Raw genomic sequence first — 27,870 nt, forward strand, 5'->3', positions numbered from 1 at the left:
ACTCCTTTCTCCGGAAAAACGCCGAGGCGCTCTCTCCGCCAGGAGTGGCCTTGGCAGGGTGCTGGCACTCTTGGTCTGCCCGGTCTGGTCTCTGGGGCCAGGGCTGGGTTTCCCTCATGTATGGCAAGAGCCCTACGCGTGCTGTGCTTTTTCTCCTTGGCTTACAGCTCACAGGTAAGAGCTCACGAGCTTCTCTGAGCATTTCCTCCACTGCCTACCCTATAAAGTTAGCTCATTGTCCCAGAAGTTGCAAGAGTCTTTTACTGGAGCCTGAGCCAGTTATATTTTGCTTTAATGTTGACTTTAATGAAACTGAAGTGGGGGTTGTTTTGGGGGAACTGCATTTGGAAAAACAGGTTTAGGTGCGTTCTGGTTGCCAGTGATTGGGGCACAGAGAGGGTTCTCTAATCTCAGGTTACACTCCATTTTTTGGTGGCTGCTCTCCACCTCCCACTACAGGCAGAACCCGGCTCTTGGATTTCTGTGTGTGGGTCTTGTCTGAGACTCTGGACAGCACTGGGAAAGCAGAGATGGTTAAGGAGAGAGACCCACTTTGGCTTGCTAACTGCCCCAACATGCACATACTAAATGTAAATATCATGCTAAAAAAACGCTACATGGTATAAAGGTTCCAGCCGTACAAGCAAGCTAAATTGTCTGGGGCTGATTAATTCCGTTTTTTTCCAGAAGACTAGGAATAGTAGGAAATTCACTTAACAAGGACCCTTTCTGGAAAACTTACTGCTAGGGGACCATTATACATATAACATATTATGGTTAATCTGAACAGAGGTCTAATTCATGTTCTGATTAGTTTTAATTTTTTTGTTTCTGCCTTCAATCTTATTTGCCAATGTTTATAGTTTGTTAGAGCAGTTTTGAAGTGTGTACCATGAGGCCAGGGTATCGTGTTTTAGAGAAAGTGTGACTGCTAAGTAAAGTTTACTGTGTGCTATTTTTAGTTGTTAAAGGAATGGGAGGGTCAAGGTTACATGTAGGTAGGAATACGTGGTGGGTGAAGCTGAGTTTGAGTGAGAGCTGGGGCATCTCACATCTGTTGGATGCCCTGCTGCTGCTGCTGCTAAGTCGCTTCAGTCGTGTCCAACTCTGTGCAACCCCATAGACGGCAGCCCACCAGGCCACGGCAGCCCACCAGGCCCCGCCATCCCTGGGATTCTCCAGGCAAGAACATCCTGCTCAGACCTTTATTTTGGTAGTGTCAGCAGAAATTCTCTTAAGACACATCTCCTGTTAACCCTTCATTGCCTTTTTTCCATTGCAGCTCTTTGGCCAATAGCAGCTGTGGAAATTTACACTCCCCGCGTGCTGGAGGCTGTCAATGGGACAGATGTTCGGTTAAAATGCACTTTCTCCAGCTTTGCCCCAGTGGGTGATGCTCTCACAGTGACCTGGAATTTCCGTCCTCGAGATGGGGGCCCTGAGCAGTTTGTAAGTTTGGGGCCCTTGATTAGAAAAATAAGCCAGTCCATTTCTCCTGGCCCTTTTGTATTTTTCTTGGCGGTAAGCACAGGGTAAAGCTGGGGAACGATTCTTGGCACAGAGACAGAACTGGGAGGCTGGTGAAGGGGAAAGCAAGAGGTTGTTGCAGGAGAGCTGCAGACCGGACAGTCAGGCTTGCTGGTGTTTCTCTTTTGAAGATTTTTTTTGTTTTTTTTTTTGATGTGGACCATTTAAAAAGTCTTTATTGGATGTGCTCCAATACTGTTTCTGCCTTATTGTTTTGGTATTTTGGCCACGAGGCACATGGGAACCAGGGATCAAACCCACACCCCATGCACTGGAAGGTGAAGTCTCAACCCCTGGGCTGCCAGGGACACCCCGGTGTCTCTCGTCTGCTCCTGCCGTCTGTCTCCCTGCCCAGGCGCCGAGTAACACCTCTGGTCGTGGCTCCTCTCTAGGTTTTCTACTACCATGTGGATCCCTTCAAGCCCATGAGTGGGCGCTTCAAGGACCGAGTGGCCTGGGATGGGAACCCCGAGCGGTATGACGTCTCCATCCTCCTCTGGAAGCTGCAGTTTGATGACAACGGGACATACACCTGTCAGGTGAAGAACCCGCCTGACGTTGATGGCCTGGTCGGGGAGATCCAGCTCAGTGTCGTGCAGACTGGTAGGTGATGCAGAGACAAGCTGTTTTTGGAAAGAATGAGAGTGTGTAGAAAACAGAGGGGCAAAGTTTTGTGATGGCTGAAGGAGTAAGAGAGGAGGATCAACTCTTTGGATCTGGAGATTGCAGAGGAAGAGTTAAGAGTCCTGGGGTAAAAAGAGAAAGGCTTTGTTTGGCTGTGGAAAGAAACAGAAAATGAGGCAAAGGGACCTAGGGAATCGGTTACAAAAATGGCATTGAGATCGTGAAAGGGAGAGGAAGCAACTCTCTGATAAAAGGCTAACAATAAGTCCATTCATCCACTCACTTAGTCACAAGATACTATTGAGTACCTACCCACTGTCCAAAGTGCTTGACATGTACCATCTCATTTAATTCTCACACTCACTGTTGGAAGTAGCTACCAATAATGGTAGCTATTGTTTATTGAGCCCTTCCCACATGCAGGGAGATTTATGTAACGCATCTAATCTTTGTTGTTCAGTGCTAAGTCATGTCCAACTCTTTGCGACCCCATGGACTGCAGCGACCCCATGGACTGCAGCGTGCCAGGCTTCCCTGTCCTTCACCATCTCCTGGGGTTTGCTCAAGCTCATGTCCGTTGAGTTGGCGATGCCGTCCAGCCACAGCATCCTCGGTCTAATCTTTACACACATCAATCCACTGTGCTCTTAGTGCTCCCCTCCCCCCATCTTACTAATGAGGAAACCAATGCTCATACAGGTTAAGTCACTTGTCCAAAGTCATGGAGCAGATAAATGGAGTCACTCAGAACTCAAACCCAAGCATCTCTATCTCCAAAACTGTGCTCCATCTAATGCACTGTATTGCCTGCAGGCCTAGAAAGGACAACCTAGAAAACTGTCAGATAACATAAAGTAAAGACCATAAAACTTAACAGTTGTAAATTTGGGTCTGAGTCACTGCTACAGTTTATCAGCTGTAAATAAATTTTTTTCTTCTGTAAAGTGAGAATAATAGAGCTAAGATTATGATGAGGATAAAATGACATAATAAAAGTAAAAATCCCCAAAGTCTGAATTGTACTGAAAATTATAATAGCTAACATATATTGAAAGTATTATGTGCAGGCACAGCGTGGAACAATTTACATAAGCAATTTTATTTTTTTATAAGAACTCAAGAAATGAGTATTGTTATCTCTACTTTATACATTGAAGAAACTGAGGCTCAAAGAAGTTAACTACCCAAGTCACATAGGAGCTGGTATTTTAACCTAGCTGTCGTTGGTGTATTCTCTTAACCAATACGTTACTATCCAAAACATAAAAGCCTATAAAATGGTATGAAATCCTTTTAGTCCTAGCATCATCCTTCAAGGCCCTATCAACAGAGAGCTGTGTGACTTTGGAGAAGTCATTTGAGTGTGGAAAGAAGTAATGTAATGTCTTTGGATCTCAGTTTCTTCTTTGCGAAATGAACAGGTAGCTAAGAACCCATGGGTCTTAAACATACTGGGATGACTCCTCTGAGGACCTATGAAAGCCTAACCCCTAAGCCCTGTTTACCTCAAACAAGGCACACAATCTGACATGGATTTCGTGGGTTTGTTCTCCTTCACCCCCGCTTCCCTGCCGTCTTCCTTTACAGACATGAGGCTGGGGAACCCCTGGGCTAGATATTCGCTAATGTCCTTTCTAGCTCTAGGTTTTTTGAAATTTAGATCAGAAATCAAGCTCAAAATCAAGAGACCCAGACTTCACAGTCTCTAACCTTGTTTAGGGACCCTTCCCTCTGGGTTCTCTCTTACCTCATTGATCCACTAGAGTACAGTTACTTGCCTCTCTTTCCTGTGGGCATCAGTTCCTTGAAGGTAATGTCTTTTCTGGCTTTGTATTTCTACCAAAAAGTGCTAGGACATAATAAAAGTAAAAATAAAAGTCCTAATAAAGGACTTTTATTACTAGGACTCTTAATAAACCTGAATAAATGACTGAATGACAGAGGTGAGGAGGATTCAGGGAGAAATAAACACTGGATTTGATTAGGTCAGCAATAACCTTACCCCATTAGCTAGGTTACCTGCCCCAGTGATTCTCAAATTTTTTGCATGCAACAGAATCACCTGGAGGACAAGTTAGAACGCGTTGCTGGGCCCCACCTGTAATTGGGTAGATCTGCGGTGGGGCCTGATGGAACTCGCCTTTTGAAGTTCTCAAGTCATTCTGTAGCTGCTCCTCCTAGGACCATAGTTTGAGAACCACTAAAGGAGTCTGTATGGCTTTCCTATTGCTTCCAGAGTTTACACACTTAATATGGTAGAAGAAAGGAATATTTCATTTAAGGATGAAAACACATCCCTATTATATCTTTAGATTTCATCACAGGCCTCCTCTTTTCAGAATCCCAACTTGATCTTTTCTCCTTACAGTACGCTTCTCTGAGATCCACTTCCTGGCTCTGGCCATTGGCTCCGCTTGTGCACTGATGGTCATAATAGTAATTGTGGTGGTCCTCTTCCAGCATTTCCGGAAAAAGCGACGGGCTGAAAGAGCGCATAGAGTGGTGGAGATAAAACCGTAAGGCTGGGCAGTTCTGGAAAAGTCTTCTTCTAACACTGTTTTCTGGCAACTCTTGGTATTTTATAGCAGGGCTAAATCATTCTTGAACAAATGTCCTTTCTTTTGGGTAAATCTCATACAGAATTCAAATTCACAGGATGGATAAATTAGGGTGTGAATTAGTAACTTTAGCTTTTTCTGTATCAAAATACAGTTGATTTACACTGTTGTGTTAGTTTCAGGTGTACAATAAAGTGATTCAATTATTTACATACACACATATATATATATTCTTTTTCAGGCTCAATTCCCTTATAGGTTATTACAAAATATTGAGTATATTTCCCTGTGCTATACAGTAGGTCCTTGTTGGTTCACTATTTTATATATTATAGTGTGTATATGTTAGTTCCAAACTCCTAATTTACCCCTCCCCCACCCTTTCACCCTTGGTAGCTGTAAGTTTGTTTCCTCTGGGGTGTTTAGTTTCTTGATTTTAGGGATGATTTCATCATAGGCTTTCTTTACTATGTAGGATTTGATATACAAAAATTTGCTTATGTAAAGCTTTTCTAGGATATTCCTTCCTTTTAATGTGAAGCATACATTCCTAAGAACCACTGGGCTGTCAGCAGGGCCTCTGAATCAATGCCTAGGAAAGTCAGCCATGCTGATGTAAGGTACACTATATATATATATATTTTTTTTTTTTTAGATAAAATTTACATATAATAAAATTCATTATTTAATGTTCACAAAGCTGTGTAACCATTACCACTAATTCCAGAACATTTTCATCACCTCCGAAAGAAACTCCATACCTTTTAGCTATCACTCCCTATCTTCCTCTCCCACCCTGCCCCTGACAGCTACTAATCAATCTGCTTTCTGTCTGTATGGATTTGCCTGTTCTGGACATTTCATGTAAAGAGAATCGTATAACATGTGACCTTTTTAAAAAAATTATATTTTTTTAATTTGAAAAAATTTTTATTTTTTTATTATTTAAAAAAATATGTGACCTTTTATGCCTGGCTTCATTGACTTAGTATAATGCTTTCAAGGTTAAACCATGTTATAGTATGTCATTCCTTTTTGTGACTGCATTATATTCCATCGTATACATATACCACATTTTTAAAAAGTATTTATTTTTTAATTTACTTGGCTGTGTCAGGTATTAGTTGTGGCGCATAGAAACTTTCCTCACAGCATGAAAGGCTTCTCTAGTTGCAGGGCACATAGGCTTAGTTGCCCCAGGGCATGGGGCATCTTAGTTCCCCAACCGGGGGCTGAACCCACGTCCCCTTCACTGGAAGGAAAATTCTTAACCACTGAGCCACTAGGTTAGTCCCCACATTTTGTTATTTCATTCAATTGACGCACATTTAAAATTTCCCCACTTTTTGACTATTAGGATTAATGCTACTATGAATATTCATCTACAAGTTTCTGTGTAGGCATATGTTTTCCAATTTTCTGGAGTATATAAATAGGAGTGGAATTACTGGGATATATAGTAACTCTATGTTACCTTCTTGAGGAATTGCTGGACTGTTTTCCAAAACAGCTGCACCTTTTCATATTCCCACCAGCAACGTATGAGGGTTCCAGTTTGTCCACATCCTCAACACCACTTGTATTGTCTGTCCTTTTGATTACAGCTATTAAGTGTGTGTGAAGTGGTATCTCATTAAGGTTTTGATTTGTATTTTTCTAATGACTAATGATGTTGGGCATCTTTCCATGTGTTTATTGGCTATTTTAATATCTAATTTGGAAAGATATTACTCAAATATGTTAAATATTTGAATTTTTGAATATTTGAAACCATTTCCAAGTTAGGGTATTTGTCTTTTTATTTTTTTTAAGGTCTTTATATATTTTGGAGTATACAAAAGCACCTTATTAGATAAAGGATTTGCAATTATTTTCTCTCATTCTGTGGGTTGCCTTTCCATTATTGTGACTGATGTCCTTTGCAGCACAAAAGTTTTAAATTTTGAAGAATTCCAGTTTATATTTTTTCTTTTGTTGCTTGTGTTGGTGTCATACTAAGAAACCATGGTTTAATCCAAAGTCAAAAAGATTTATGCCTGTTTTCTTCTAAGAGTTTTACAGTTCAGTTCTTATATTTAGGCCTTTGATTCTTTTATTATTATTATTTTTTGAATCATTTTCAATTAATTCTTTTATATGGTGTGAAGTAGGAGTCCAAATTCATTCTCTCACAGTTGTAATTTTTTTCAGCTGTCCCAGCATCATTTGTTTCTTTCTCTCAAGAAATATTTACTATAGTAAACAGAACTGATTTTTAAGGAGCTTAATGAATCCAACTCTGAGCTGATTTGAATAGAATACAATTGATAAACATGATTTCTAGGTCAGTCTTTTTTGTCTTTGTTTGTTTTGGTTTTAATTTTATGCTTTTTTCTTTTTTGAATAAGAAGTAGAATTAGAAGTAGAATACTAATGCTAAACTAAAGTATCTTTTAAATACCTGGAGTTCCCAAGTGATAACTTCCCTCTAGCAATATTCTGAAAAGTGTCTAAATCCACATACCCAGGGTCAGTGGAGGCATGACTATTATTAGTTAGACAGTACTAGTGGTTTAGTGCTCGGTAAGCGTGATCTACTCCCAGGTGCATGTAATTCTTACACAACTTTGGGGGAATATATCTAACCTGAAACTTTGTGTACAGATTTGCCTCCCTTGTTCCTTGTCTTGTTCTACTGACATTGGTTTCTGCTTCTATGTTACAGAAAAGAAGAAGAAAAGCTCAACCAGGAAAAAAAGGCTTCTGTTTCTTTAGAATACACAGACTAACATTCTTACATGGTAAGTTTCACAATTGGGTTGATTTCTTTCCTTAGCTTACTTGCACATCTCATCTCTACTGTAGATCTCCTAGATGATATGATTGTTCGGTGTTTCCTGTATGAAATGAGAGGAGCTGGGCAGAGAGATAAAAGTCTTTTCTTGTGTTATGGATGGCTTCCCCTTTGAGTGTTATGTGCAAAGGACTAGAAAGTTAGAACCCCCTATCATTAAAGCTGAGAATTCTATGATTATTTGAAACTTTGGGGTTATATTTACCACTTCCAAGAATAATAAATTAACTTTCAATATGTAAATTTTTTTAAATGAAAGAATTAATATTTGCTCTTTTCTTGTAAACTAATCATGGCAGTTAAGAGAGTGACTCAATAGATATGCTTGACATTTTGACAAGAGAACTTTTGTATTCTTTGGAACTGATTTCAACTCCTCTCATTTAGTTTTTGGGACTATGAACCTAATTTTAGTGTGCGTAATTTTGTTTTTCCAGTTTTTAGGTTTATTAGGCTTAAAAGGTAGGTTGATTTATTTTAATACGATTATAATTTCTATTCCCTGAAGTCAGCCCACTATTATCATTTGCAAAAAGAGCCACAATTTTAGAGCCTAAAGCTCCAGGGGAAGTTCACAAGAATTTATAAAAACAGAGTATGAAGAAAAATGATTCTATTGTAAACCTAGGAAAAAAATTTGGTATCACAGAGATTTTCACCAAGGGCTATTTTTAAAATCAAGCAGATTTTCTAAGTCAGGGGCATGGAAAATGAAGACAGAGGCTGTTTAAGATTAAAAGAAATTTAAGGGAGTGATACAATCAAGTGCAGTGTATGACTTTTGACTGGATGGATACTAGTTTGAATGAACTAGTTGTAAAAAGAGTTGGGGGTACAATTGGGAAAGTCTTAATATGAAAAATGTCAATATGGATAATATTAGAGCATTATCATTAATTTTTATTAGGTATAATAAAGATATTGTGCTTACACAGGCAGACATACATATTTTAAAAATGCATATTGGAGTACTTGGGAGTAAAATGTCAGAAATTTGTTTTAAAAACTCTAGCCACCACCCCCCCCCAAATATGTTATTTATAGCAGGTACAATTTATAGCTATACAATTAAGTCAGAGTGTATTCCACACACTGACTTCTTTGCTTTTCTGTATATTTGATTTTCTTTATTATAAAGGGGTTGGGGGGAGACAGAGAGAGAGAATGTATATATGTGAGTAAGCAGCTATGGATCATCCAAGGGTCTATGCAAGACAGGGATTAATAAAGATCAGGAAATTTTTTTAAAAGTTAAATTAGGAGAGGACAAATATACTTAAGAATATTTTTCTTCACAATGGAAAATAGATCTAGTAATATAACTCGGTGGACGTGAGTCTCAGTGAACTCCTGGAGTTGGTGATGGACAGGGAGGCCTGGCATGCTTCGATTCGTGGGGTCGCAAAGAGTCAGACACGACTGAGTGACTGATCTGATCTGAATATATATATGTTCATGTCAGGTATTCCTATTGCACTCTTGCCAAATGCATTATCCATTTAAACTTCTGCTTTGTATTTCAGGAAGCTGAAGATTTACCAGAACAAGAACCCTAAGATAAGCTGGAGTTAATGGAAGCTTTTCTTTGGCTTTTTCAGTTGTGACCTGCCTTCCAACCAGCGCTGCAGTATATAACCACCTAGACCAGCAACGTTCCTCTGGAGCCAGCATAGGGCCCTTCTTGAGCAAATACCACCAGACTCACAAACAGCTCTGTTACTAAGGTTTTATTTAATTTCAGAGTGCAAATATTTTTCAAATGCTCACTAGGTTTTATATACTAAGAAGCTATATTTTTGCCCTTAAACACTCCTTGTGGATTATGATTTATATTCACATATACTGGCCTCAAATGAGATAAAAACCAAACTGTCTGTTATGTTTACTTTGATATATTAATTTCTTTAGAGCAGCGTTTTAGCTACTAAAGTTAACGTTTATTCTTTCCTTCTCACATGCTCGATTAAAAGGTGAGCTAATTCTTTCAAGAGTTTTGATTAATTAACAGAAAATCCTAAATTCAAACTGTTAAAGAACAGTTTGATTTTTATGGCTCTCCTTAAGTATGAGACACATCCTATTTTATTGAATTTCTTTCAATACCCTAGATGGCAGGGTTTTGTTTTTGTTTGTTTTTGGTCAGTTGACCCAAGGTTTACAGTAGCACAAGCCGAAACCACAGAGTAAATAGGGAAGGTGATATAAATGCTAATAGATTGACAAATGCCACCTCAGGATGAAATGCTTGTCACTTTTTTTCTGTGCTCTGCTAAGTGATCTGCTAAGGTGAAATGCTTGTCACCTTTTTTCTGTGCTCTGATTTTTCACGAGCAGTGAATGACTGTTTAGATTACTGTATTCCCCACTTCCAATTCAATTATTTATAACAACAGAGAAAAATCTATGCTCATTTGTAGACTGGAATCATTAAGCAGTTAAATGGAAGGATTCTGAAATAGTATATTACAATTTAAAAATTGAGGGCTAATGAAAAAAAATCAACCCTAAGTTGTGATAATTTTCTCTAGTGTTATACAAAGCTCTGAGAACTGGAAGAGATTACATTTTTTCTTTCTTTTATTTATTTTTTGTTTTAATACAGCTTGATACTTTGTTTTCACCAACTAGGCTGAAGATATTATTTCTTTTAACAAACTGGAATTTCAAAGCAGTTTATTTGTATTTAAAGATGATGAACTTTGATTTTTTTCCCCCAATACTAAAAAAACACACCCACCCTGGTATAATTTACTTATGAACTTGAAATGCTTCTCATATCTGTCTCATTTTGCTTTTTATGCTGTCTAAAAAAGTAGTTTCAATACCCAGTTTTGAAACTAAAAATCAGATTTAAAGTCCATTATTACCTTTCATTCACATTTTCTTTTTTTCTTCTACATTCAACCTTTGAAAATATAGTAAGTGGATATTTCTTCAAACAGATGGCCTGGATAAAGAGTAACTGCTGCTGCTGCTAAGTCGCTTCAGTCGTGTCCGACTCTGTGCGACCCCATAGACGGCAGCCCACCAGGCTCCTTCCTGGTCCCTGGGATTCTCCAGGCAAGAACACTGGAGTGGGTTGCCATTTCCTTCTCCAATGCATGAAAGTGAAAAGTGAAAGTGAAGTCGCTCAGTCGTGTCCGACTCTTAGCGACCCCGACCCCGTGGACTGCAGCCTACTAGGCTCCTCCGCCCATAGGATTTTCCAGGCAAGAGTACTGGAGTGGGGTGCCATCGCCTTCTCCGATAAAGAGTAAAGAGGTAGTTAAAAACTCATGGGAGCTGTTTCCAGCAAAACTTGTAGTTTCTGTGTCTTGATTAAATGCTCAAGGGTTAATACAGCCCCATTGTTCAGTGTCTTCTACTTAAACAGAACTTTTGTATTGTAATTTATTTTTTATTGTGCCTTAAACACTATGTAAATAACCATCAGTAATAAAGCATTACAATTAAATAATTTGCTTATACAAAAATCTAAAATTTTTACGTAGCAGGTAACAGAAAACTGATGGGAATGTATTTTACCTCTATTGAAAATTTTTCTAAGGAGCAGTCTGGAAGTCAATAATAGAATTAGTTTCTACTGGGTAAATAAACCTATATGAATTCCCACAGAATTTTCACATTGCTTTGAATAACAGAATTGAGCACAACAAACTACTTAGTTTGGGGACTCTTTTGAAGGAACAGTATCATCTATTCCATCTGATACTCTTACATTACCTTCTTAATAGAGAAAACTACCAGCTTTCAAGTCTAGTAAAGAAATGCAAGTTGAAAAATGTAAAGTTATTAAGTATTCCAAAAGCTGAAGCATATTTTCGTTCCCTTGCTTTCATTAAACATGCGTAGATTCCAGGAGAATAGACTGACTAATAATTAAAGGAAGGTACCATCCCATTTCTTTTTCACAAGAATCTGACACCACCTCTTCATTGCACTTCAAGCACTGTGAACACACTTTCTCGCTTTTCCAACCAAAAGAAGCATAAGCCTCAGCTCCTTTTTGTAATGATTTCATCATTGCCACTGTCAGCAGTAATATAAATGAAAGAAAGTGAAGTCGCTCAGTGGTGTCCGACTCTTTGCGACCCCATGGACTGTAGCCTACCAGGCTCCTCCGTCCATGGGATTTCCCAGGCAAGATTACTGGTGTGGGTTGCCATTTACTTCTCCAGGGGAACTTCCCGACCCAGGGATCGAACCCGAATCTCCTGTAATTTAACAGACACCTAATTTAAACTTAGGTACGTACTGAGATGGATGCTGTATTAGCTACACATACACACAAAATACAAATCAGTTTTGTACAAACTGCCCACGAAGGCCTAATACAAATTTATCTATTCACTGAATGACCCTGTATACTCACTCTCCAGGGTTCCTGTGAACTCTTAAATGCATAGGAATCTATTCCGAAAGCATTCAATAAAATAATCTGTAAGGAGTTAAAGGATTTCTGGCTTAGAGTCAGAGGATCAAGACGATCAAGTCCTGCAGAATTCCATTACAAAAGTCAATTCTCCAAAGCGTGTCCGACTTCATTTCGAGTAAAAGAGAATAATGAACTCCTACTTGAGAGTTAAGCATCTCTGACTGGAAGTGAGCAAGTCCAGGTGTGGCTCTGGAAAGAAGCCACGTTGCTATGGCAACTTAAATCGCCATTTTAGGTCTTCTCGCGGCCTCCCGCCCAAGCGTCACTTCCGGTGTTACCTGTGTGGTTATCGGGAGCCGTAAACAAGGTGTGCAAACTTCTGGAGACCTGTCGGGATGCAGCAGAGCGGGGTTCCTGGAAGCCGTGGCTGCGCTCTGTGCCCACTGCTGGGTGTCTTGTTCTTCCAGGGTGAGTGAGCCGGCGGCGGGCTCGACTTACACTTCCGGCCGGGGGCTCAGGGAAGATGGTCGCTTTTCCGGTTCCGGTGGGGGGTCTGAGGAAAGTCCCCACTGAGCTTCTGGGAAGGAAGGAAGTAAGCGGGAGGCCGTGGTGGGGGATGTTCTCGGAATTACCACCCACTGAGCGGGGAGTCGGTTGCTTGTCAGTGTTTTCCCGAGCCCCTGAGAGCTCGACCACCTTACGTGACTCTTGTATTGGGGCGAGGGCGCGACTTGATAGAAACACGGAGGGCACTGATTTTGGGGGGCACCAGGCATTATCTCGTGATGAGTTATCAACGGTTGACTCCGCTGTGGTTTTGTGGGCCTTATCCCCTGCTTAGGAGAGAACAGTTCTAGTCTTCAGCAGTTTGTCCCAGTAATTTTGGGGCAGTAAATTCATGATTGTTGGCAATTTTATTTTTTGTAAGAGATTGTCAGGGCCTAGGAAGTAAAACATTTATTAGCCGCAGAAAGGATGTGCTTTGATCTCGTGATAGTGATGCATTTGTTGAGGAAAAGCAACTGCTTTAGTATTTTAATAAGTTTCTTTTTTTTTTTAAAGAAGATAGGGAATGTCAATTCTGTTAAAATTTTAATTAAATATCAGTTAATATTCACTCTATGACATAATATTAAAATTTGGGTAAGTTTTGCTTTCATGCAGTTTTCAAGTTGCATAAATTTCAGTCAACCTAATTCCCTTCATCTAGGGTGCAATTATTTCCTGGATTTTTGTGTATGTATGTGTTTGTCTTCCCCAGGAAATCATATGTTAGTAGAGCTAGCATTAGAGTGAATTGTTAACTTTGTAAAAAATTTCCCTGTGGGAATTTCTGAAGAGGACCTTTGACATAAAGGCTTCAGGTGTTGTAAGTCTCAGCAGGTAGGGCTAGGGAGTTTTTATTTATTTGATGATGACTAGTATTTGTGCCGCCAGGACACTCCCTGATCCCTCCCAGCTTTTCAGCTAAATTATTTTGCAATATACTATTTAGGCTGAATTGCTGTCACTCTAAATAATCCTGGTTTCCTGTCTCCCTCTTTTTCTCTCTCACACAAATGTTCAAATATTACCCTATTGGAAAAAAAAATTCTAGAAATAGTGGGTGATTTCACAAACTTGAAGTCATTTCACATTAAAAAACATCCATCAATTCAGCAGGCCAAAAAAATCCAAGCGTTCAAAGTTGAGTTTATGATCTGTATATACTTGTTGATTTATCTTTTGCCTTGAAAAAAAAAAAGAAAAACCAAAACAGATTTATTGAGATATAGTTATATAGTTCATGTGCCAAATGATTCACCTATTTAAAGTGTGCCATTCAGGGAATTTGGGGATGGTCCAGTGGTTAGGATTCCTTGCTTCCACTGCAGGTGGCAGGGGTTTGGTCTCTGGTGGTGGTTCAGTGCTAAAGAATCTACTTGCAGTGCAGGAGACGCAAGGCTCAAGTTCTATCCCTGGGTTGGGAAGATCCCTTGGAGGAGGAAATGGCACCCCACTCCAGCATTCTTGTCTGGAAAATCCCATGGACAGAGGAGCCTGGTGGGCTAAAGCCCATAGGATCACAAAGGGTTGAACACAACTGAGCACGAGCACAATAGGGAACTAAGATTCTGCATGCTGTGCAGTGCAGCCAAAAAAGAAAAATAAAGTGTATTGTTTACAGTTGTGCAATTATTATGACAATTTTATAACATTTGCATCATCTCAAAGAGAAACTGCATAGTCATTAATAGTCATGCCTTATTCTTCCCACTCCTCTGGTCCTGGCAAACACCAATTTATTTTCTACTGCTGTGGTTGCCTATTCTGGATATTTCATAGAATTGGACTTGTACAATATGTGTTCTTTTGTAACTAGGTTTTTTTTTTTTTCCACTTAGTGTGTTTTCAAGGTTCATCTATTTTTGGGAGTTCTTACTTTTGAGTCTATAAGGTAATAGACTTTGGTTTCATTCCAAGTTATTTGCCTTGCCTTTTCATGTTTTTGTTGTTGATGTTTAGTTGCTTGGTCGTGTTCGACTGTTTGCGACCCCATGGACTGTAATAGCCTACCAGGCTCCTCTGTCTATGGGATTCTCCAGGCAAGAATACTGGAGTGGGTTGCCATTTCCTTCTCCAGTGCATCTTCCCGACTCAGAGACTGAACCGAAGTCTCCTGCTTGGCAGGCGGATTCTTTACTGTCTGAGCCACCAAGGAAGCCCAAATATGTAGAACCAGTGGATTAAGACTCCTAGAGCTTAATCCTTTTCTCTTTTCCATCTAAGTGTACAATTTTATGAATCAAAGTTTGACAGATTTGTATTTTGGAAAATTGGGTGTATAAAATTGGGAGTTTTATAATTTCCCCCCATTTCTTCCATGTATAAAATTACGTATGCTTAAATATGATTTTCTTGTTTTCTTCCCAGATAAAAAAATTTTTTTAATTTATATATTACTTCTGTTGTTGGCTATTTTTACCTGGCAAAATGCTTTTCCCTCTGCATGTGTCCTAAGTCACTTCAGTCATGTCTGACTCTGGAATCCTATGGGCTGTAGCATGCCAGGCTCCTCTCCATGGGATTTTCCAGGCAAGAATACTGGAGTGGATTGCCATGCCTTCCTCCTGGGGATCTTCCCAACCCAGAGATTGAATCAGCATCTCATGTCTCCTGCACTGGCAGGCAATTTCTTTGCCACTAGTACCACCTGGAAAACCCTTTTCTTTCTGGGGAAAAGATAAATATCCATTAGCACATTAGGCCTAGGGTGAAAGTTTCTGAATGAAGGTAACTTTGGATTTATTTTTTTTCTCATTTTTTTTTTGAGTGGAAGAGATGAATTATTTTATATCCAGTGATTTTAGAATACTTTTAATTTCAGTAAAACATGTAGAGGAAATTGCCCTTGTCATAAGTGTACAGCTTAGTGAATTTTGAGAAACTGAGCATGCCTGGTTAGCTAACCAGAGCCAAAATCAGGATGCAGGTTGTTACTGACTTCCCAGAAACTTTCCTCATGCCTCCTTTCAGGCTTTCTACCTTCTCCTCCAGGGGAACTAAATGTTAGTGTAGGTTTGTTTAGTTCACCATGGATAAGATGGTTACTTTTCTGTAACTATACATTGAAGACCTGCTTAAGTTCAGTAAGGCCTGGCGTGCTGCAATTCATGGGGTCGCAAAGAGTTGGACACGACTGAGTGACTGAACTGAACTGAAAGTGACTTTACATATTGATTGCTTTGTTGCAAAATTATGTTCATGAATATGGAGTTTATATAAAGAAGAAAGAAGTTTCTAGTAGGTAGTTTTATTGAAGGTGTGCTTACTATAATTAAGTAATCAAAATTTGCTCAGAACTTGTCATTTTTATGCTTACTTTATAGCAATTTTCATTTTGTAAAAGGAAACTCTTGGGTTTTTTCCATTGAATAAATATTACTGAGCATCCATAATATGCTAGGTTCCATTTGGATGAGTTTAGGATCTATTGAATAAGACAGACAAGTCAACAGATTATTTTAGAATCTAGTACTAAGAGCAAAATGCACTAGAAACCATGACATCACAGAGGAGGTGCCCTTAATCTGCTAAGACGATACAGGGAAGACTTACTGGAGGTGTCTCAAAAATTAAATCTTGAAAGACAGATAAGAGTTAGATCTTGAAGAATAGAAAATGGAGCTTCCTTGGTGGCTCAAATGGTAAGAATCTTCCTGCAATGCAGGAGACCCAGGTTCGCTCCCTGGGTTGGGAAGATCCCCTGGAGAAGGGACTGGCTACCCCATGGACAGAGGAGCCTGGTGGGCTACAGTCCATGGGATCACCAAGAGTTGGACAGGACTGAACTACTAACACAACAACAATAGAGAAAGAGAGTAAGGAAAAATTCCAGACATAGAAACATAAACAAGGGATGGCGGTATTAAGTAATTTTCCAAACAAATGTGATTAGATTAACCTAAATCCCATGTTGACCCCAGATATATCTCTGTGGTCAGGAGGATGGTGTGCTGGATCTAGTTCCTACTGGCTTTCAAGAGTTGATCATGCACGTGTCTTCCTAACTCGGCATTCACAGACTTTGCATTTGTAGCTTGAAAATGGCCATGGTGGGAGTATCTGTACCACAGAAAACTGTGAAACCCTACACGCTTGGGTTTTCTATTTTTAGTTTTTCACCAGCACACCTCTGGATGTAATGATTGGTTTAGGCCAGTCTGAGGCACCATCCAGAGCTGGGAGTGAAAGTTAAAGTGAAAGTTAAGTCGCTCAGTCGTGTCCGACTCTTTGCGACCCTGTGGACTGTAGCCCACCAGGCTCCTCCATCCATGGGATTCTCCAGGCAAGAATACTGGAGTGGGTTGCCATTTCCTTCTCCAGGGGATCTTCCCAACGGAGGGATCGAACCCAGGTTTCCCACATTGCAGGCAGATGCTTTAACCTCTGAGCCACCGGGGAAGCTGGGAGTAGGGTCTATTTATTCTTAATTTGCTCTTCTCTCACCAAATCCATTCACTTTTCTTCTCTGTTTTTCCTACTCCTCGGAAAGCTAACCTATAAACTGCATCATCCAGGCTCCCATCCTCTGGCTTCCAATTAGGTTTGGTCAATGGGAGGCATTGGCAGGAGATTGGAAGGCAGGAGGAGAAAGACAGTTTTCTTCCATACTCCCTCCCTGTCATGGTGCCATGGTTGATAGTGGCTGTGTTCTACTGTGGCTACAGCTTCTGTCAAATGGCCCACACATCCACCTCTTACCAGGCTGCAGTAACACCATTTCCTCCCTTTGCCCCTCAGGACTGGAGTGGTAAAGACTTTGTGCCTTCGTTGGGGATCTGACCCTGAGAAAGACGGATAAGAGTTAGACCTGACCCTGACCCTGAGAAAAGTCCCTCTGAAAAGTGGCCCATACACTTTTTAAAGTCTTAGCTGACTCTGCCTTCTGTTTCCTGCCTGGACCCTGACAGAGGCCTGCAAGCTCTTGGGCTATGTGGGAAAGGTGGATATCCCGAGAAAATCTGGGTATCGTGAGGAAAGGAGATGAGGAAAGGAATGGGTATTGAGCTGGTAACAAGCGAGAGTTCACTGCCTTCAGGTTAGAGTCCTGTGGTGGTGATAGTCAAGTGAGTATATCCTGTAATAGTTGGACACTCAGAGGCAGGTCATGGCAAGCGACATACTTTGGGGAATCATTAGCCCATTGGTGGTTGTGAAATCTGTAAAACTGGATAAGGTTGTCTAAAGAGAACATGTTGAAAGAAGGACCATGGGCTCAGGGTGAACTCTGAGCAATACCAATGTTTAAGAGATGGGGTAGGAACAAAGGAGCCTTAGAAATAAATTTGATAGAAACTCTCAGAGAAGTGGAGTGTGTACGTGTGTATGTATATGTAACACAGTGTGGCGATTTGGTTGGAGGGAGACTAATGAGATTCTGATTTTATAGCTCTAATCCATATTTCTTCTTTGGTATAAACCAGGATTGGCAAACTTTTGTAAAGGGTCAGATAGTATTTTAGGCTTTGTAGGCTACATAATCTCTGTTGCAACTATTCAATTTTGTTGGAGTAGCACAAAGGGATCCCTACACAATACATAAATAAATGGAGCTGGCTGTGTTTGAATAAAAATGTATCTATAAAAAGATGTTATGATACACACTACTATATATAAAATAGATAACTAATAAGGATCTACTGGGTATCACGGGGGAATCTATTAAATATTCTGTAATGACCTATGTGGGAAAAGAATCTAAAAAAATAGATACCTGCAAGGAGATCCAACCAGTCCATTCTGAAGGAGATCAGCCCTGGGTATTCTTTGGAAGGAATGATGCTAAAGCTGAAACTCCAGTACTTTGGCCACCTCATGCGAAGAGTTGACTCATTGGAAAAGACTCTGATGCTGGGAGGGATTGGGGGCAGGAGGAGAAGGGGACGACAGAGGATGGCATCACTGACTCGATGGACGTGAGTCTCAGTGAACTCCAGGAGTTGGTAATGGACAGGGAGGCCTGGCGTGCTGCGATTCATGGGGTCGCAAAGAGTCGGACATGACTGAGCGACTGATCTGATCTGATATGTATAACTGATTCACTTTGCTGTACAGCAGAAACTAGCACAACATTGTAAATCAACAATAAAAGTTTTAAAAAAAGAATGTAGAGAATAGTATAGAATATAACCATTTTGCAATCCTAATAAATAAAGCAAATTGATGATTAAAAAAAGCTTGATGTGGGCTAGATTTGGCCCATGGTCCATAGTTTGCTGACCCCTGCCCTAAATCAACTGCCTCCCCACCCCCAACCCCCTGATATTATCCCTTGGATATCTCAAAGTCACCTTAAACTTATCCAAAATCAAACTCATTTTCTTTCCTGCCGAGCCTGGTACTTTTCTAGTCTTCCCTGTGTCAGTGAATGGTATCACCAAGACATAAACTTGGGAGTTACCCTTGATATTTCTTTTCCCCAAACATTTCACATATGACCTGTCACCAGCTCTTGCTGGTTTTACGTTGTAAGTACTGTTGTCTTCTGAGTTCTCTCCACGTCCACTGCCACCAAGTTAGTTCAAGCTTTCCTTATTTCCCCCTTTGACTATTTAAGTAGCTTCTTAGGTTATTTCTTTATATATACTCGGCTCACTCTAAGTGTCTTCCCTAGAGTGAAGTTTTAAAAATGCAAACTTCATCATGCCCCTTCTCACTTCCGTCCCATACTTAAGTATTTTCCACTTTGAAAGCACGACTTCCCATTACTCGGAGAATAAGGACCCTAATCTGGTTTCTGCTTACCTCCTAGTCACGTCTCCTTCTTCTCTCTTGTGCTTTTGTGTTGTTGCCATTCTGCTTTTCTTTCTGTTCCCTGACTGACTGTCCTCTTTCTGGCACAGGACCTTTGCATATGCAGAATTCTCTGCCTGGAATGCTCCCAGTCTCCTCACGTTGTTACCCTTCCTTCAGAACTCAACCCAAAAGTAACCTTTTCAGGGAAACTTTCATTAACCACTCCCTACTCCCCTGTCATAACTGATATAGTTCTCATAGCACTCTCTTTGTCTTTTCCATGTAGTGCTTATCAGAGTTTGTAATTATACATTTGTCTTTATGATTATTTGATTAGTATATTGAACTTCTGCTACATTTAAAAAAAAATTTGTTTATTTGGCTATACTTGGTCTTAGTTGTAGCATGTGAGATCTTTTGTTGCAGCTCGTGGGATCTAGTTTCCTGCTGCTGCTGCTGCTAAGTCACTAAAGTCGTGTCCGACTCTGTCTGACCCCATAAACGGCAGCCCACCAAGCTCCTGGTCCCTGGGATTCTCCAGGCAAGAACACTGGAGTGGGTTGCCATTTCCTTCTCCAAAGCATGAAAGTGAAAAGTGAAAGTGAACTTGCTCAGTCGTGTCTGACTCTTAGTGACCCCATGGACTGCAGCCTACCAGGCTCCTCTGTCCATGGGATTTTCCAGGCAAAAGTACTGGAGTGGGGTGATCAGGGATCAAACCCCAGAGTGTGGAGTTGTAGCCATTGGACCACCAGGGAAGTCCCCTTCTGCTGCATTTTAAACTCCAAAATAGGGAGTATATGTACTTTGTTCACATTTAATCTCAAACTCAGAGGGTGGCACAAAACAGATGCTCAATAAATCTATGTTTGAAGAATGATTGAATGAGTGAGAGTATCATCCAGGAAACTTTGAGACAGAGAAGGTCATGGAGCAAATGGTCACTCTTGCAGAGGGAGCCAGTAAAGTCAGGAGAGAAAAGTCAGTTTTGATCCCTTGGATTTTTCAGGTTTAAGATAATACTACCTTTTATTAAAAGTGGTAGTGGAGTCCAGGTTGTGCTGTAGGGGTCCAGGAGTGGATAGGCAGGAAAGAAAGGGAGATGTTAGATGTAGAGAACTCTTGCCCAAACTTGGCTTAGGAAAGAGAGGGCAGTGGTTGGTAATGAATAGTATGACAGGCTTAAGGAAACTGTAATACTGTAACAATAGTTATATATTTGTTTTTCTAGATGAGAGAGACTCCTATGTTTTTAGAAGCTGAGGGAAGAGACAGCCCTTCTTGAAAGGGGTAAGCTGAAGATATTGAGAGGGTTTTTGTTTTTGTTTGTTTTTTCTGGAGCAGGGCTTGGAAGGGAGGAATTCAGGCAGAGAAGAAGGGCTTGACCTTGCATAGAAAAAGGGACACCACACCCTTTCAGATTGGAGGTAGGCATGGGTACAGACACAGGAAGGTGTGTGACTAAGCAGTTTGTATTGCTTCAAGTTTCTTGAAGAAGAGAGATGTTTTCTTTTGAGAATGAGGTGTTTATAGGTTGTACAGGGGATAAAAGAGAATGGCAAAGTTTGAGAAGTCAGAGGAGCTGACCAAGGCTGGTTAAAGAGTCGTCATAACTTTGGACTTCCCTGGTGGTCCAGTGCTTAAGACTCTGGGCAGGGAGTGTGTGTTTGATCCCTGGTCAGGGAACTAAGATCCCACATGCTGTGCAGTGTGTCAAAAAAAAAAAAAAAAAAAAAATCTAGATAATTAAAAAAAAATGTCATCTTGCCTCATTAAAGGCTTAGCTGTGATGGAATTCATGAGTTTCTTATGGTAACTATTTGTGCAACGGTGTGATTTTTTTCCTTCAGTAGATACCAGCTATAGTCTAGAAGTGGTCATTTAGGCTGTTTTTCCTGAATCAGTGCAAAGGAAAGATAGGTGTCTAGGAGGCTTAAAAATGTTGAAAATACTATAAAAATGGGAAAGGAGGAGAGTGAGGGACTAATAAGCACACTTTGTTGCTAGATGAGAACTTTGGTGACCTGTCCACCTCTTTCTGTCAGTCTCTCTTTGCTTCTCTTCCTCTGAATTTTGCCCTTAAGTTACTTCTATTTAATGGAGGAAATTATCTTTACAAATTGAGTACAGACAGTGGTATATGTGCTTGAGTAGCACTATATGCTAAATATTATGTGAAAATTGAAAAAAATAATAAACTGCATCAGAGAACTTGGGAGGGCATTGTAAGGGAGCTGATATTTGAGCTGAGTTTTGAAGGGTGTGGGGGATGTGGTGTTGTGGGAACAACCCAGGCAGGTTTGGTAGGGATGGGGAGAGCATTCTAGACAAAGACATAGTCAATGAAAGTCACAGTGGCATGAAGGATATAGTAAATTTGGGAAATGGTAGGACATTTTGGGCATAGTGAAGGGAATGGGATGGGTAGTGGGTACAGTAGCAGAAGGAGGCCAGATTGGCACTATTTAGATTTTATGTTATATTTTATGTTATAGAAAATTCCTGAAGGTTTTTGAATCTTTGTGGTGTTCATTTTAATGATAATAGCATTTATTGAAAGTTTCAATTTCAGGTTCTATGCTAAACATTTTATGTGTTACCTTCTTTAATCTTATTAGATCCTCCCAGTGACTCAGTGAAGTAGGTCTTTTTTTTTATTCCCACTTAGAGTGAGAAAGTTGAGTCTGGAACAGGTTAGGTAACTATAATCAAGATTTCACAGGCAGAAAGTAGCTGGGCTAGAACTCAAGTTCAAGTCTGTCTAATTCTAAATCCAAACTTTAAAATCTCTCTGGTATTCTTATGTTTTAAGATAAAGATAGTGGGCTGGTCAAAAAGTTTGTTTGGGTTTTTCCATAAGTTCTTATGTAAAACCTGAGTGACCTTTTTGGCCAATCCAAATATATAAAGGATATGAGGAGAATGTAGATTATCTGTTTATTATTTATTTCTGCTTTCCAGTTTTTAGAGCTGTATCTTTAGTACAGAGACCCTGTATCTTGGATCAGGAGTGAGGGCTTAGGAGCGACTAGGTTTTGAAGGATCAAGTCTTTCCAGACAAAGTAGCAGCATTTGCAAAGGCATGGGAGGAATGACAAGTTTAGCATGGCAAAGTCAGGATGTTTTAGATGAGCCAGAAATAGTCCTCATTTTGGGGATGGGCTTAGTCTTGGTCTTGTGAGCTTAGTCTTGGTCTCCTCCTTTTAAGAGGAATGTGAACAGACTGGATTATCCAGAGAGGAGAGAGAAACGTGATTAAAAGCAGCAGAGGTAAAGGCGGTGGAATGGATGACTCATAAGTATGTCTGTGATAAGAAAGGTTGAGAGCACAAGTTCAGTTCAGTTGCTAAGTTGTGTCCAACTCTTTGCAATCCATGGACTGCAGCATGCCAAGCTTTCCTGTCCTTCACCATCTCCTGGAGTTTGCTCAAATTCATGTCCATTGAATTGATGATGCCATCCAACCATCTCATTCTCGGTCACCCCCTTCTCCTCCTGTCCTCAGTCTTTCCCAGCACCAGGGGCTCATGCAATGAGTCAGCTTCTCATATCAGGTGGCCAAAGTATTGGAGCTTCAGCATCAGTCCATCCAATGAATATTCAGGGTTGATTTCCTTTAGGATTTACTGGTTTGATCTCCTTACTGTCCAAGGGACTCTGAAGAGCCTTCTATAGAACCACAGTTCAAAAGCATCAACTCTTTGGTGCTCAGTCTTCTTCTTTTTTTTCTCTAGGCCTTCTTTTTGGTCCAACTCTCACATCCCTACATGACTACTAGATAAACCATAGCATTGACTATATGGATCTTTGTTGCAAAGGGATGTCTCTGCTTTTTGGTATGGTGTCTAGGTTTATCATAGTTTTTCTTCCAAGGGACAGGTGTCTTTTAATTTCATGGCTGAAGTCACTGTCCTTAGTGATTTTGGAAGCCAAGAAAATAAAGTCTGTCACTGTTTCCATTTTTCCCCCACCTGTTTGCCATGAAGTGATGGGACCAGATGCCATGCTCTTAGTTTTTTGAATATTTAGTTTTAAGTCATCCTTTTCACTCTTCTCTTTCACCCTCATCAAGAGGCTCTTTAGTTCCTCTTCACTTTCTGGCATTAGGGTGGTATCCTCTGCATTTCTGAGGTGGTTAAGGATAGAACTAAAGAGTTGGCAGTAAGGATGATTAAGCTAGTTAATGCGCATTGATCACTTACTCTGGGTTAGGTAGGCTTCTTAGCGTGGCACCTGTTTTAATTCAAACATTTCTCACAGTTACCTACTAAGGTAAGTGTTATTATTCTCATTCCTACCAGAACAAGAAGCTGAAGAAATCAAATATGAAGACCACAGAGTCAGCAGTTGATAGGGCTGGGATTTGTATACTGTCTCAACCAGAGGGACTGCTGGTTTTCAAGATGGTGTATGGGTTTGTTCTCTTTTGAAACCTTGCAGCTCTCTTTGCCTTTGGCCTGCCAGATGAATCATAGCTCATTATGGTGGAGAAGGAAGCAGGAAAAACAAACTGCTAGTGGCTTACTTTCCTAAAAAGTGGCTCTCTAGTGGGAGAGAAAAATTTCTACTACTGTTCTCTGAAAGTAGAGGGAATTGTCCAAAGAAAGTGCCAACTATTTTAGGGGAGACAGGGTTTCAGAGTTGGATCTATGGGGGTGGTTTTGGACAGAGGAAGTCTCTAGAGAGTTTTAAAATCATATCTTATTTTTACATTTTAAAATGCATTAAATTGCCTAGAGGCTGCCATGCAGAGTCAGGTAAGTCAGAAAGAGAAAAAAATATCATATATTAACATATATTTGGAATCTAGAAAAATGGTACTGATGAACAGATTTGCAGGGCAGAAATAGTGACGCAGAGAATGCACTTGTGGACACGGCGGGGGAAGGAGAGGGTGGGACAAATTGACATGAGTAACACTGACATATATACGCTGCCATGCGTAAAGTAGATAGCTAGTGGGAAGCAGCTGTACAGCACAGAATACTAAGCTCTGTAATGACCTAGAGAGATGAGATGGGGGATGGGGGTGGGAGGAGGAGCAAGAGGGAGGGGATACATGTATACTTACAGCTGAATCATGTTGTTGTGCAGCAGAAATGAACACAACATTGTAAAGCAATTATCCTCCAATAAAAATAAATAAAAAGAACCTTACCAAGCCAAAAAAAAAAATGCATTAAATTGCAAATTTAGTAAACTTTTTCCTGCTCCTGATTTACTTTTAATGGATATGTGATTCATTCAGATTCAGATCAGTCGCTCAGTCATGTCCAACTCTTTGCGACCCCATGAATCGCAGCATGCCAGGCCTCCCTGTCTATCACCATCTCCCGGAGTTCACTCAAACTCACGTCCATCTAGTCAGTGATGCCATCCAGCCATCTCATCCTCTGTCGTCCCCTTTTCCTCCTGTCCCCAATCCCTCCCAGCATCAGAGTCTTTTCCAATGAGTCAACTCTTCGCCTGAGGTGGCCAAAGTACTGGAGTTTCAGCTTTAGCATCATTCCAAAGAACACCCAGGGCTGATCTCCTTTATAATGGACTGGTTGGATCTCCTTGAGGTCCAAAGGACTCTCAAGAGTCTTCTCCAACACCACAGTTCAAAAGCATCAATTCTTTGGCGCTCAGCCTTCTTCACAGTCCAACTCTCACATCCATAAATGACCACTGGAAAAACCATAGTCTTGACTAGATGGACCTTTGTTGGCAAAGTAATGTCTCTGCTTTTGAATATGCTATCTAGGTTGGTCATAACTTTCCTTCCAAGGAGTAAGCGTCTTTTAATTTCGTGGCTGCAGTCACCATCTGCAGTGATTTTGGAGCCCCAAAAAATAAAGTCTGATACTGTTTCCACTGTTTCCCCATCTATTTCATTAACCAGCTTTAAGAAAGGGAAAAACAAAACAAAAGCAGATAGAACCTTGAGGTAGATTTATAAAATTCTTTGAAAAAAATTCCAATTCTTATTTCTGCTGGTGGTTGGGACAGTGATAGCTTTAGGTGAACAGCTGAACTGTATTTGGGGTAAATCCCTCAGATACAATAGTTGTCATACTCCTGCAGTGTAAGTGTGTCAAGGGAGTGGGTGGCATTGCCTTTTAGCCTTCTGTGGGCTGACATGCTTCATTATCATTAATTTAACCACAAGTCTTAGAAAAATGCTGGTATGACCAGGTTTAAAATTTTTACCCAGACTTTCATTCTATGACTTCATTTCGTAAAATGATGAACCACCACCCCACTGTTAATTAATGTAGATATCTACTCCTTATCCTTTTGGGCCTGCCTGAGAAGATGTTTATTCCCATGGCTTTTTGATGAGAGACCTAAAAATGATACCTACTGCTTCTGTGTTGTTCACTCACATCTATGTATTCCATCCAATGCACACATTTTTAAAATTTGGGCTTACTTTGATTAGGTGTTTATGTCATCTTTTCCCTGGAGATTAAAGCGGATGCCCACGTCCGGGGTTATGTTGGAGAAAATATCAAGTTGAGATGCACCTTCAAGTCATCCTCTTCTATCACAGACAAACTCACCATAGACTGGACATACAGACCTCCGAGCAGCAGTCGCACGGAATCAGTAAGTGTATACTTTAATTTTTACAACATTTATTTATGTGGCTGTGTTGACTCACATGGGCTCTTTAGTTGTGGCACGTGGTCTTAGTTGCCCCACAGCACATGGGGCCTTAGTTTCCCAACCAGGGATAGAACCCACGTCCCCTGTGTTGCAACGTGGATTCTTAACCACTAGACCACCAGGGAAATCCCAGTAAGTGTATACTTTTAAGGCTCTTTCCTTGAGCTTTCTGTGGTCAACAACTCCGGAACCCTTTTATTTTAAGTCACAGGCATACTTTAGGCCTTCTCATCTTCAAATAGAAGATGAGCTTCTGTTAAATAGAAGGAGTTGAGCTTCTACTCTGTATGACAGCCATTTTTGGTCATGGAGGGCTTTTTCTTTTACATAAGAATCTTGCAAATATGCTATAGGAAAAAACCAGTCAGAAACTCAGAGGAAATGTGGTTTAATTTTGTTTCCCCTTTGTTGTTTCATTTTGCTTGGCTTCCTAGCTTGAGTTTCAGATTTGTTGTACAAAAAGGGTACCTCCAGGCTGTTGGATAGAAAAATTCTATAGGTCCCAGTCTTAGACATCCTTTCACTTAATACTGCTCATTTCCTGTCATGTGAGGTCATCTCTGTGGGTGTATCTGTTTGCATATCAGTACTGTGTAGATTTATCTTGGCATCTTCTCCAGTGTATAAACATCTGCATTGATTTACATAGCTCCCTTTGAAGGAAGTGGTGGCACCTTATGTTGATGACAGATGCTGTTGGTGACATTTGGTCTTGAAATATTAGAAGCAATATATTTTAATCACACATATAAAACACATTTATGGCCCAAATCCATTGTGGATATCTAATTGAAGATTGCAATGCTATTAAAAAATACTTTCTCTGTGTGCTTCCAGCAACATCCTAGGTCAGGATACTTTTTATTAAGAATGTGAATGTCATAGCGGTATGTAAGATTGTGTTTTTGAAAGTATCCTTCATTTGTTATCCTATTTCCTTCACTGGAAGTACTTCCTCTTTGATTTTAATGTGTAAGCTTTGGATTTTGTTTTAGGAGCCATTATTGAATGCCATGTAGCATCTCCCAGTAGCCTCAGTAGGTGTCTCGGTAGGTTGTTCTGGTGACGGTGGCTCCAGTGAGGGAAGCAAGGCTGTATTTGCAGTCCCCTTTTCTTTAGACTTAAAATAGGTCACTTTATTTTGAGTGGGCAGGAAACTATGGCTGGCTTTATATGACTCTTCTTCCTTGGCCAAAAGTAGGACAGAATAAACAATGGGGATTTTCTAGGGGTAGAAACCTGAAATGCAAGCAGCAGTTCTCATATGGTGCTGCTTTTTGTCAGGCTAGTCAGGAAATCAGCAAACACACCCAAGCTGGAATTATTGGACCCTTAAAGTTTGCATTATGCTATGTTGTAGTTATGTGCTCAGTCAGGATTCTATCAAACTAATCAGATAACAGGATTTGAATATCACTAGCTTAACTGGAAATTTACAGGTTAGATTAATCTTGAAGATTCACAGCAGGCTTTGTTTTGTTAGTCAGTTCAGTTCAGTCACTCAGTCATGTCCAACAATTTGTGACCCCATGGACTGCAGCACACCAGGCCTCCCTGTCCATTACCAACTCCCAGAGTTTACTCAAACTCATGTCCATTGAGTCGGTGATGCCATCCAACCATCTCATCCTCTGTTGTCCCCTTCTCCGCTTGCCTTCAATCTTTCCCAGCATCAGGGTCTTTTCAAATGAGTCAGCTCTTCTCATCAGGTGGCCAAAGTATTGGAGTTTCAGCTTCAGCATCAGTCCTTCCAATGAACACTCAGGACTAATCTCCTTTAGGATGGACTGATTGGCTCTCCTTGCAGTCCAAGGGACTCTCAAGAGTCTTCTCCAACACCACAGTTCAAAAGCATCAATTCTTCAGCACTCAGCTTTCTTTATAGTCCAACTCTCACATCCATACATGACTACTGGAAAAACCATAGCCTTGACTAGATGGACCTTTGTTGGCAAAGTAATGTCTCTACTTTTTAATATGCTGTCTAAGTTGGTCATAACTTTTCTTCCAAGGAGTAAGTGTCT

The 27,870-nt window shown here is 40.4% G+C and overlaps 2 protein-coding genes and 1 long non-coding RNA gene across 5 annotated transcripts in view; 2 read left to right on the forward strand and 1 right to left on the reverse strand.

Annotated features, from left to right (window-relative positions):
• On the forward strand, window positions 1–9,530 carry MPZL2 (myelin protein zero like 2). 2 transcript variants are annotated; one of them, XM_044929696.2, is made up of 6 exons: window positions 1–174; window positions 1,283–1,449; window positions 1,920–2,130; window positions 4,520–4,667; window positions 7,414–7,489; window positions 9,066–9,530. In XM_044929696.2, the coding sequence occupies exons 1-5, from the start codon at window positions 117–119 to the stop codon at window positions 7,475–7,477; spliced, it is 648 nt and encodes a 215-aa protein (XP_044785631.1). In that variant the 5' UTR covers window positions 1–116; the 3' UTR covers window positions 7,478–7,489; window positions 9,066–9,530. The 2 variants fall into 2 exon arrangements, with proteins under 2 accessions (XP_044785631.1, XP_044785632.1); XM_044929697.2 differs by having other exon boundaries at window positions 9,141–9,530.
• On the reverse strand, window positions 3,232–12,379 carry LOC123329806. The gene is made up of 2 exons (XR_006545386.2): window positions 12,256–12,379; window positions 3,232–4,633 (listed from the first exon to the last, which is right to left on the reverse strand). It is a non-coding gene; the product is annotated as an uncharacterized LOC123329806 (long non-coding RNA).
• MPZL3 (myelin protein zero like 3) overlaps window positions 12,249–27,870 on the forward strand; it is a 27,095-nt gene continuing 11,473 nt past the window's right edge. For both annotated transcript variants that reach the window (XM_006044707.3, XM_025266820.2), the window contains exons 1-2: window positions 12,249–12,385; window positions 25,620–25,786. In XM_006044707.3, the coding sequence (XP_006044769.1) occupies window positions 12,313–12,385; window positions 25,620–25,786 (240 nt within the window). In that variant the 5' untranslated portion in view covers window positions 12,249–12,312. The remainder of the gene's footprint in view (window positions 12,386–25,619; window positions 25,787–27,870) is intronic.

The sequence above is a fragment of the Bubalus bubalis genome, chromosome 16, assembly GCF_019923935.1.
Source record: "Bubalus bubalis isolate 160015118507 breed Murrah chromosome 16, NDDB_SH_1, whole genome shotgun sequence".
Taxonomy (NCBI): domain Eukaryota; kingdom Metazoa; phylum Chordata; class Mammalia; order Artiodactyla; family Bovidae; genus Bubalus; species Bubalus bubalis.

Bases quoted from the DNA above. Each gene is read 5' to 3' on its own strand.
- MPZL2 (XM_044929696.2), top strand. From the start codon at position 117: ATGTATGGCAAGAGCCCTACGCGTGCTGTGCTTTTTCTCCTTGGCTTA. The intron at 175-1,282 runs GTAAGAGCTCAC...TTTCCATTGCAG, and splicing joins CCTTGGCTTACAGCTCACAG to CTCTTTGGCCAATAGCAGCT. The intron at 4,668-7,413 runs GTAAGGCTGGGC...TCTATGTTACAG, and splicing joins AGAGTGGTGGAGATAAAACC to AAAAGAAGAAGAAAAGCTCA.